We start from the raw sequence: 12,236 nt of genomic DNA, 5'->3' as shown, positions 1-12,236 counted from the left end.
TCAAAGACACAATGGTTAACAGTGTAAACAAACATGTCCTCTAAAAAACATCCGTGGAAAACAAGATGTGCCCTGGATGTACCAAACCATCAAGCGATTAATTAGAAAACGTCAACGTAGATATAACACAGCTAAAAGATAAAAAGATATGATACACCAGAAAACTGAAAAAAAATACAGCACAGCTAGAGATATTGCCAACCAGACCATGACAGAGGCCCATGATAGATACATCAGGATATACTAAACGATGACAGTGCTGATGAAGAACAGAAAAAGCCTACCGTAGGAAAGAAATTCTGGCATAACATCAATTCCAGGAAAAAAGGCAGTCAATATATCAACCTCACGGAACACCGCAGGAACAGAAGTAATAGAAAGTAAAGGGAAAGCTGATATACTTAATGGACAGTATGATAGTGTACAGACGAAAAGATGAATACAATGCCATCCCATGGAGACAGAAACATCAAATACATAGATAAACTAAGAGTAACAACAAACGGAGTAAACAAACTTCTTCGAAAGCTGGACACATCAAAAGTCTTTGGGCCAGACATGATACCAACTCGAATGCTAAAAGAGGCAGCAGACCAAATACCACCATGTCTGACAATCATATTTAACCAAACTTTGGAAACTGGAATAGTATCGTCAGACTAGAAGCTAGCTAACATCACAGCTATCTACAAGAAAAGTGATCGCACACAATCAGTCCACTACCTACCCGTCTCTCTAACATTGGTATGCTGTAAAACGATGGAACATATCATCTACTGTCATTTAATGTACCACTTTGAAAACACAGCATATTAGTGGACTACCAGACAACATTGTTCCTGTGAAACTCAACTGATGGCCACTAAGGGATCAGTAATACAATCTTTAGATATGAGAAAACAAGTAGATATTCTTGTCTTAGATTTCTCAAAAGCATTTTACGGTATATTGCTGGGTCTTCCAAGTGCTCCACGAAACATCTTTCTTAATTATTAACATCCATTTTATCAGCAATCAAAGACGGGCTTCAAAGTTATTGTGAAACTGCCTATTCTAGAGGGGCGTGAATCAGATGTGGATACTTAAAAATTCCAAAGATCTTTTAGAGTACATACAATCTAACTCTCTTTCATCTTGTAACAGTATTAAAACATTTGACTTTTCTACTCTTTACACTAGTATTCCACGTTCCAAACTAAAAGACAAATTGAAAGAGTTGGTATTGCTTTGCTTCGTAAAAAATAATGGCCAACGTAGATACTAGTATCTTGTCTTAGGGAGGGATAAATCCTACTTTGTAAAGGTTCACTCTGATTCGAACAAAAAATTCTCTGAAACTGATATTATCAAGATGCTTGATTTCTTGATTGACAACATATTTGTTACGTTCGGAGGACGTGTTTTTCAACAGACTGTCGGCATTCTAATGGGAACAAACTGTGCCCCTCTACTTGCCGACTTGTTTATTTATTATTATGAGGCTGACTTCATGCAGGAACTTCTTAGGAAGAAATATAAGAAGTTACCAATATCCTTTAACTCTACTTTTCGCTATATAGATGATGTTCTTTCACTAAATAATTCAAAATTTATTGACTATGTGGAACGCATCTATCCAATCGAGCTAGAGATAAAGGATACTACAGATACAGTTAAGTCGGCCTCATATCTTACCTTACATCTAGAAATTGACAATGAGGGTCCGTTGAAAACAAAACTTTACGACAAAAGAGATGATTTCAGCTTTCCAATTGTGATAATCTTATTAAACTAGAGTTCCAAATGGTGAAGTTAAAATCATCCCTTCGTAAATTTTACGGACGCCATCACGAGTTGGTTGACCGTTATGGAATAACCGTTTCACAAATGATATCGGATATGTTCCTTACGTCGTAACTACAATCCCCGTCCCTTTCATGAATGTGACCTACCGAATTAGACTATTTACCGGATTTGTTATCACATAAGCAACACGACGGGTGCCACATGTGGAGCAGGATTTGCTTACCCTTCCGGAGATCATGAGATCACCCCTAGTTTTTCGTTGGGGTTCGTGTTGTTTATTCTTTAGTTTTCTATGTTGTGTCGTGTGTGCTATTGTTTGTTTGTCTTTTTCATTTTTAGACATGGCGTTGTCAGTTTCGCTTTGTTTTAGATTTATGAGTTTGACTGTCCCTTTGGTATCTTTCGTCCCTCTTTTACAAAGTCCAAAACCAGCGACTTTTACAGAAAATGAGCTACTACGGTATCCGAGAAGATGATCTCAGCTGGATTAGCACTTGGCTTACCAAACGAAATCATCGAGTGTGTGTAGATGGTGAAATGAACGAGATGAAAGCAGTACGTTCTGGTGTACCTTGTGGAACGGTCCTTGGACACCTATGTTTCTTGATGTACATCAACGACCGACATAGGCGATTCTATATCGCCAGCGTACCAGCCTTCGACTGTCTGATGACAACTCCCTCTTGTACAGAAGCGTCCACAACTCAGAGACATGACCAACACGACCTTACACAACTAGTAGAATTGGCGAAACGCTGGCAGATGACATTCCATCCAGCAAAAATGTTTTATCCTTAGGTAACCAGAAAAACGCAACCCTGTTGTTCACAACTACCATATGATGGGGCATAACCTGTAAACTGTCCAGCACTACCCATACCTTGGTTTAGAACTGTCAGAGGAAATGAATTGGGACCCCAATATTTCCAAAGCAATATCAAAAGCTAACTGGACACTTGGATTTTTAAGAGGGAATTTAAATAGAATGAAATTCAAAACAGTGTGGCTGTGGCCATTGATTGACACATTAAATTCATCCATTGACTAGGACAATTTAGGTGAACGTTTGTATGTAACGACCACTGCTCACTATTTTTAAAGACACTTAAACTATGGGGCCACCAAAGGTTCCCAACACCTTAATAAAGTAATTCGAAAAATTAGTCAGAAATAACACGATGTTTTGATTTATATCAATTATATAAATCAAAACATAAAGGTTATTCCTGATTATTTTTCGAATTATTTTATAATTAAAGGCGTTAAGAAACCTTTGGTAACCCCACAGTTTAAATGTCTATCGTAGGTACGTCGTGAACAGTGGTCGTTACAGACAAAAACTCACGTAAATTGTCCCAGTCAATGGATGAATTTAATGTGTCAATCAATGGCCACAGCCACACTGTTTTGAATTTCATTCTAAGTGTCGACAAGATGTAAGATATAGCGCATACAAAACAGTAGTACGACTTTATCTTGAGTATGCATCTGCAGTATGGGACCCATACAATAAGTGCCACATTATCCAATCGAGATGGTACACCGAAGGACTGCCCGATGTGTAACAACAACTTATTCTCGGGAACCAGGAACTGTTACCAACATCCTACAGACACTTTGCTGGCCAGTCCTATCAACACGTAAAAAAGTGCCAGGCTCATACAATACCACAGAGACAAGTTTTCCAGAGTTAGCACTTCAACGGATGCCTATAGATACAGTTTTATCCACAGACAATTTTGTTGATTGGAACCAATTACCTGAAAGTGCTATCCAAGTCCCCACAAAAGATGGCTTCCGGTTCTGTGTGTGGGAGTTTCTAACGTAACTATTGGTACATGGTTTTAACCGTCTATACAGTTGTTGCAAACATTACATACTTGTGTTTGTTTTTGTCTCTGTTAATAATACATGATAGTTTCTGTTTATTTTTAACTTGGCGTGTACTGGTTGACACACGTGCACAGTGTATTTGCATTATTGAAAGGTCGACTGCAGATTAAACAAACAGAAGAGGTAGAAGTAGGTGACTTTGGAAACTTTTTTTTACCAGTTCTGTGACCATTGACAGTCTGTTATGCATTGGACACAACCACATACAAATACAAAGTATTTATACATCAACTGTGCAACTCGTTAATTGAAGACCCCCATTGAAGGTTAACTCAATTTATCTACCGACAGTTGTGCGACTCTAATTATAAATGGACATGTTTTATAATATTTAGATATTGCGCATTCTTGGTATGTGAGCGTATGCAAGTTTAAATATACAAGTTGGTTCAACAGTTGATTCTTGTCATACTAAATCTTTTATAAGAGGTTTTGTTTCCAGATCGGATCTATGTATATTGAAAGAAACATATTTACGGCAGTTTTACCATTGCGATGTTTAAAATTATCCGGTCATCATTCAGTTTTCGCGTGGAATATATTTTAAAGTGTAATATTTGCCACTGTGCATGATGTAATAAATCATGTATAGATTCTGCAAACCCAAATCAATGTTTACTTAGATAAAACACAATGCATTTTTTTTTTTTTTGCATTTCGGAAAGAATTTACACAACTCAAAAATGGATGAGGGATTTTATTGACAGCCAGAAGGATAAACGGAACATTTGGATTAAGTCATTACTTTTTGTAAGACTATTTGAAGTTGATATGTCAACTCGTTTTACCAACTGTACCATATATAAATTTTAAATGCTTTTTTGCATAAATAGAGGTGTTGCCAATACCGTAAAAATTACAAATTTCTTAATAGATATTGCATAACCAGTCATGCATTATTTAATGATTCGCTTAGAAACTAAAAAAATAATAATTTTAGAGAAGAAAATTTTGATTGATTTGGTACCATTGTGTTGAAGTGACTGTAGAACTTTTAACAATTCACGAAATAGTCCCTCATTCGGAAATGTTGAAATAGCTGATATGTTTATACAGTTATAGCAATAACATATCAACAGTAATATACCGCTGTTCGTATGTCATACATCGATTGAGAGAAAACAAATCCGGGTTACAATCTAAAACTGACGGAAATTGCACATAAACTATAAGAGGAAAACAATGAAACAGCACAAACTCTGAAGTGCAACAAAAAAACCAAACGACAATGCAACACACAGAAACGAACTATAAGATAACAACTGCCATTTTCCTGACTTGGGACAGGATATTTTTAGGAAAAAATGATGGTGGAACCTGGTTTTGTGGCTAGCCAAACCTCACGCTTTTATAGCAATGTTAAATATTACATTAAAATGACAACGTTACATGACAGGACTACAGTACAAATAAATGGAAGAACATTCAGGACTAGAGAAATACACGAATAAACAATACAATAGAACATTTCGACATGCTAATAGTTAGCAAAGGTACCAGGCTTTTAATTTAATACGCCAGATGCGTGTTTCGTCTACATAAGACTCATCAGTGACGCTAAGGTCAAAATGTTAAAGAAAGCCAAACAATGACGAAGAGCATTGATGCCCCAATAAAATCGTTAATGTATAGCAAACTTAGTTGTACGATAAGATATTTTATTATTTACACAAACGAAATCAAATAGGGACTATATTTGACCACAGATGTCATAAGTATAGATCTGATTTTTTTCGCCGCCGTAAGTTGACTTTCTTTTCTGTATATCTATATAAACAAAATGGCACCATTAAGTAACGAGGGTTTCAAGTATGAACGGAACTAACATGGCGGGCATATGAACTGTAACACATATAAGATACTAGCCGTTAGTTTTCTCGGTTGAATTGTTTTACATTTGTCATTTCGGGGACTTTTAGAGCCGACTTTGTGGTATGGGTTTTACTCATTGTTGAAGGCCGTACGGTGACCTATAATTGTTACTTTCTGTGTCATTTCGGTATCTTGTGGAGAGTTGTCTCATTGGCAATCACAGCAAATCTTCTTATTTTATATATATCTGAATGTTGATTAAAAAGATGCTAATAATTAAAAAAAAAAGGTTTGACAATCAAACCACATCTTCTTTTTATATTTGTGGAGCAATTGGAATACACAGTACTATAACGTTGTTTACCAACACTTATGTAGGGTTGGTGCTTAGTATTTTGTATACAATGAAGTAAGTTCTAGGTATACATGTAGATGTATATATCCTTGTCATTTGATATTTGATGTTTGGAGATGTTTCATTGCGATCATACTATTAAACATCTCGGATTCTCCTTTTGTGTAGCAAACAGCAGGGTAAAGGGTTTTCAGAATATAATTATGCCTTCTTTACGCTAAATCAGATAAGATGTATTGTCTGGTTTATTTATAAGTTTATATTGGGCTTTGGACTAGCTTTTAGTAATTTCAAGCACTCTTACATCGGTTCATTTATAGTTTGACAATGTAGATTTCCCCTATATAACCGATTTTCATGAAATGGCCAAATAATATTCTAGTAAACAATACATGCATTTAACGAAATAACAAAATATTTATTTAGAACAAAATTTTTAAGATAACCATCAATTATTTCTTAGCACGTGCATGTCTTCTTCAGCTGGTGAATCTGAAAAAAATAAAATACGTGTAAATTCTTGTTTTGATATCATTAAAAATGATGAAGATATGAATATATCTTCAAAATGGATTGTAATTCTATCATTTTGCCTGCGAGGTGGAGGAATAAAACAATTAAGATTTGGTGTATACATTAAAGGAAATATAAAGAATATACAATAGAATAGAATATAGAGAAGACTATTCACTCTACAATAACGGAATAACGACAAACAGAACAAAAACACAAAAGCTGAGGACAAGCCAACAAAAGATGATTTTAACACTTACAGCCTTTAACAAGGAAGGCTGATATGAATCTGAAAATAGATATAGGAAGATGTGGTATGAGTGCCAATGAGACAACTCTTCATCCAAGTCACAATTTATAAAAGTAAACCATTATAGGTCAAGGTACGGTCTTCAACACGGAGCCTTGGGTCACACCGAACAGCAAGCTATAAAAGGGCCTAAAAAATTACTAGTATATTTGCTTATAAGTAAAAGGTACCTTATTCCTCGTACAGGTTGGCTGTGATGCTCATTTCCCTTTTAACACCAGCGGACATTTCATCCAGATTCTCTTTGATTCTCAGTAAATTCAGATCTGAAAAAAAATAATTGTATTCGACTTTAAATATATATATGTCATGCCATCTCTAAATTTTTAATTATTTTAAAATAAGACTAACAAAGATCGGAAAAAGATTGTAAAGTTTCAATTATTTTCGATCGATTTCTTATCTACATTTCTGCCTTCCTTTAAACTGATAAAAATAGCCATAAAAAGTAAGAACACTCCTCGCACGGTTCATATTAGTTTTCTGTGTAGTTTTGTATGTTTATCCCCCCATTTTGACATCGTCTTCCCTTTTAACAACAGAGATGAACTTATCTGTTTTTCTCAGCAACAAGTTTTTATGTGTAAAATATTTCATTCTTTGTATAATATTTGTGAAAATTCTTTTTAGAAAAAAAAATACAAACCAACATGGCTGCCAAGATCTCTGATTTGCCCAATACTGCCGTTTTCACCAGTGTTTTCCCTTGCTCTATTTGCCATCCTCAACTTGGTTTCCTGTGCCATGATTACTGGGCACCAGTAGTCTATCTCGTCTAACAGTCTAGTGCGCTTGTCGAAACTGTTATCCAAAATTTTGTATAGATTTTCTATGCGAGAAATTGTCTTTGGAATTCTACTTCTTTTGTTTCTTTTAAGGCGTCTGGTGACCTCTTAAATAAAAATTAATTAATTAATTAATTAAAAAAACACAACAGGCATATAAAATTGTACAATTGGGAACTCAGAAACTGTAAACTGGGAAAAACAACAAGTATTAGGATGTATATATATATTAACCCTAATTTATAATTTGTATAGGATTTCGTAATACATTTCTTTTTTGATAACAAAACACAAATTTTAACTGTGTAGTCCGACACGTTTCGGACAAATTATGTCAAGATTTTATTTCTATTGGTTCTTACTCAAAATATGGACAATTTTAAGTTAAAGGGGTCTGTAATTCAGTTCGACAGCTGCAGAAATACTAACTCTTTTTTTACCTTTTCAAACTGGTCCAAATCACTACTTTACCTAAAAATTCATGCCCCAAATTATATTTCCATGTATTTTCAACCCCCTCCCCCCCTACTATATATTTCATGCATAAGATATAAAGAGAAGTTTGGAAGGTGTATGAAAAAAAATGCAAGTTATACACTGTCCATACAATAGGGGACTGTATTTGTAAGACAATGAAAATCAAAGGACGATATTTTTTAACGATTCACACACAACATACGAATGAATGATTTTGAAAAGATTTCTTATGAATGAAAAAGCAGTAAAGCAAACAAAGGAAAATGGATGTATCGACTTCTCCACTTGTTCACTGTAATGATTACCCAGAAAATAAATCCCCTTTATAAATAATTCATAAAAGGCCAAATTGAATGACAGTTGTGTTTAGAAATAAGCAACGAAAGAGAACGGATAATAACCCTGTTTGCTATAACAAAAAATTCCCCAAACTAGTATTAACATTATTAAGAATTATAGATCACGCATACCTTCCATTTCATCTGATGTTGTGTCCTTTATCCAGATGGACTGATTCAAAAGACTTCTGTAAACTTTCATATCTGAAGTAGAAGATTTATAACTAAAATGGAATACATTGTCTTTCATCAAGTTCAAGGGTTTTATGACGTGAAATGTGCCTTGAATTTTAAAATCTAGACCTTTACCAAAAACACATAAATGATAAAAACATGAAGCTAGAATTGTATTTTATTATTTTTTTATTTCATGTAGTGCTGTGGATTACTATCCCCCCCCCCTCCAAAAAAAAAGTACTTATAAAAAAAAATCTTTAACCTCCTTAAAATGAACCCGATGGTTTTAATTGTTTAATGAATGGCTATTATCTCTTTTGAATTTATTGAACCATAAAACTAATTTTTGACTCTTCACATTGAATAATCCGCGAAGCAACATTGAAAATAAAACTAATAATTTTAACCAATCAGAAGACAGTAAAAACACAAAATTTATTTATATAACAATGTGATTTGTTGTGCAATTGTGGAATGTATTTGTAAAAATACCTCTTTCACAAATGTTTTCGCTACTTTTGCCTACATATCCTCAACTAGATATGCAGTTGTTATTGGAGAAAGCTAGAGAACAGCATCAGTGACGGACCGTCATATGTTTAGACATACTGTGGCATGTTTTACTCCTTAATAATTTCAGGATACAGAAAGTTGGGAAGAAAAATGAATAGTTTACTGACGCACCTTTCTTATGCTTTCTTGTCTGCATGGTATTCCTTTGCATCCCAAAGAACAGGAAGAAGAGAAGCAATATACAGAATAACTGTATCTTACTGAAATCAGCCAGGTACTGTGTACGAGCAAGTATGAGACAGATGGTAGTTGAGAGAAAGAAAAAGAGAGAGAGAAAGAAAGAAGTTAGATAGAGCAATATAGACAAAGGTTAAATAATAAATAAGAATAAGTACTTAGAGAATGAGAACTAATAGTAACAAATTCAATAACACAAGAAGAAATTAAAAAAACAAACGTACAAGTGTTAACTCAATGAAATCAAAACAGTGATTAAAATAAAGTTCAAATCTTTTTTTAACGGAAGACATAGTATATATAAACTGAAATTGTTAAAAAGCATTGCTTACATATTCCGAGAATGAAATGAAGGCTAAAGCAGAGTCAATAGTACATTCAATAGCTGGCTGAACTGCGTTGTTACATGCATATTCTGCTACGTCGGTTGTCTGTTGTAGTACAGGATTAACCATATCTTCTACGTAATCTTTTGTCATGTTGGTAAGCAGACTATTGTAGGCAATGGCTGAGTTCCAGTAACTCTTTACATACTCCGAAGAATATTCATTGGCTTTGCTGGTCGTATCGGATAGTTTTTCAAAATAGTATCTTGTGTACTCGGGTATAAACTCCATTGTGTTCATGCTTACATCTATCAATGTGTCCAAATATCCTGGTACCTGTTGTGGTGTGTTGTCTACCCCTTGTGTGGTCTGTCCTGTGACAAAATTCTTCCATAGCGTAATCATGTTCATAGCGCTAAACATTCTAAAAAATAACCATTTAATGCATGTATTTCATGTTCTTACGTGTATCATATAGATAACACATACCTGAGAGGATGATAGAGCAGATTATTACTCCGAGAAAATATTGTCATCCGAGGCGAAGCCAAGGTTGACAATATTTGTTCTAGGAATATCAATCTGCTAGATCACCCTCTGAACTATTTGTTATTTAATTCAATATATTGAATGTGTTGTCATTATTGTCAAATTATTGTAAATTGAAAGTAATTATCACGTATTTTTTTATGTTGACGTACAGTCTTTAAAAAAAGGTCTATGGCCCATACGTAGAATTTGAAAATTGTCTTTAACATTTTTGATGTGCATGTAAATTCAGGTCATTGTCCTTAATTTTATCATTTTTTCATTGGTCTGCATGTGAGTCTGACATTCAAAAATTTGTCTCCCTCGTATAAAAGCCAGTAGAAATCTGACATTTTAACGTGAAGAATAATTAATGAAAATGTCTCTACGAATTTTGATCATAACTATCAACATTTTCCAACCTGTCACGACAAAACCTAAAACCTAAAAATTAAAATAACGAAAAAAATATAAAAATATTAACTTACATGTAGAAGATTCTATTGCCTAGGAAGAATATAAACCCAAAATATTTACTAAAGTAGCACGGAACTGGAAAAAAAACGTCTGTTCAATCGAAGAGAAGAAGACCGTTTCTAACGTATCTAAGGCGAGATAAGCTGACGTAACAAAGAACGTCAATGACGTTACGTGATGGAACAACTGCGTAACCGATTTTTTACGTTCCTTTGCTCACCAAAAAGAAATATTGGAATGGCAAATCAAGAGTAGGTGCTAATTTTACGACTTTAATATATTATAAAAGAAAAACTTTTCTCAAATAAAAAGAAAGAAAACCGGTCTTTAAAGAGAAAACTTTATTAGAGCACAATATACACCCATAAGAGGGCCAAAGGCATGACAATTACATAGTAGATGCCCATTTTACCAGGTGCCGATTTGACTTTTTCTATGTTCCAGATCAATTGACCAGGTGTCGATTTGACTTGTACCTACTATGTAGTAGTATTGCAAAATTTATTGAAACCCACAGCATCCTAAAAGAAGCTTAACGGATTTAGAAACCCGAAACCGGTCATGCTAGTCACAAGTTAACTGATCCTTACAAAACAGGACATGGCTATAAAGAACAAATTTATCGATGAACCCATCGATATTATCTTGCTTGAAATTTGTCAATGGAATCTGATTGGCAAATGGAATTTTATTCCAGGAAATACCAACCAAAGTTGTACGAGTGACCAACAAGCGCAACCTACATCCCACAAGTGTTAACAACCTTCGGCATAATTTCGAAATGTTTGAATCAGCAAAATATCTAGGTGTAACAATAAATGTAACCATTAATTGTATCACACACATAGAAAGCATAGTTAAACATGTTAAAAGGCAACTAAAGCCTTCATCCAAAGGAACAAACGTGTTGTATGCTACTCAACGCTGTGAGACCATTTTTTTAGTACTGCATGCCCAGTTTGGGACTCGTTTGTCAACCTCAACAAACAGAAACTAAAAAGTGTGCAATGAAGAGTCAACAGGGTTTGTAATTAATCTTCTGTTAACATCGGACTTGGAATTCTTTAAACTGAGTTTTTCTGTGCGTTTTGCTGTTTGATTGTTTATTCTACATTGGCTAGAGTATGGATGTACAACTAATATACGTTCTTGGCTAGAGTTGAAATATCTTTAAAAAAATGTTTAACCCCTCTGCAATTTTTCCGTCTGCCGGTCTAAAGTTAGAAAACTCTGGTCTTTGTTAGTCTTGTGTATATTTTTTAAAAATTTTGGATAATTAACTTGTTCCGGACATTTTCGCTGAACTAGGGTACAGCTGAAACCCCTTCCGGATCAGGGATTCTTCGCTGTGTTAAAGACCCATTGGTGGCATTGGGATGATTTCTCATTTTCATTCCTTTTGTACAGACATTATACAGATATGAAACAGCATTCCACAATCTTATGGATCGTACGTACCTCACTCGATGCTTTCAAGCAGGGGCAATGAGCTGCAGCATCCTTAAATGGCACCATAGGAGGAAGTCACCTATTGCACATTTAAAACTCTATTCAAATTTTGTAAAAGAAACAGCTCACATTATTCCTCCTCATTTAGCAGCTTCAATAAAGAACAAGAAACTATACAATTTTTTTCATTTTTTTGCGTAGAATAATACATAGAAAGGAATATAAAAAATATCAAACAGCACAAAATACCAAAAAGCCCAA

At 34.5% G+C, this 12,236-nt stretch overlaps 1 protein-coding gene across 1 annotated transcript; it reads right to left on the bottom strand.

The window, feature by feature from the left end:
- Positions 1–6,242: 6,242 nt before the first annotated feature.
- Positions 6,243–10,664, bottom strand: LOC143062117 (uncharacterized). Its single transcript, XM_076233927.1, has 7 exons — positions 10,538–10,664; positions 9,528–9,945; positions 9,130–9,235; positions 8,401–8,472; positions 7,315–7,560; positions 6,839–6,934; positions 6,243–6,337 (listed from the first exon to the last, which is right to left on the bottom strand). Exons 2-6 carry the CDS (start codon positions 9,942–9,944, stop codon positions 6,840–6,842), a joined length of 936 nt encoding a protein of 311 aa, XP_076090042.1. The 5' UTR covers position 9,945; positions 10,538–10,664; the 3' UTR covers positions 6,243–6,337; position 6,839.
- Between the last annotated feature and the right edge of the window lie 1,572 nt (positions 10,665–12,236).

The sequence above is a fragment of the Mytilus galloprovincialis genome, chromosome 2, assembly GCF_965363235.1.
Source record: "Mytilus galloprovincialis chromosome 2, xbMytGall1.hap1.1, whole genome shotgun sequence".
Lineage (NCBI taxonomy): Eukaryota > Metazoa > Mollusca > Bivalvia > Mytilida > Mytilidae > Mytilus > Mytilus galloprovincialis.
The sequence above is the reverse complement of the archived record's forward strand: the minus strand, read 5'-3'. Positions and strand labels throughout refer to the sequence as shown.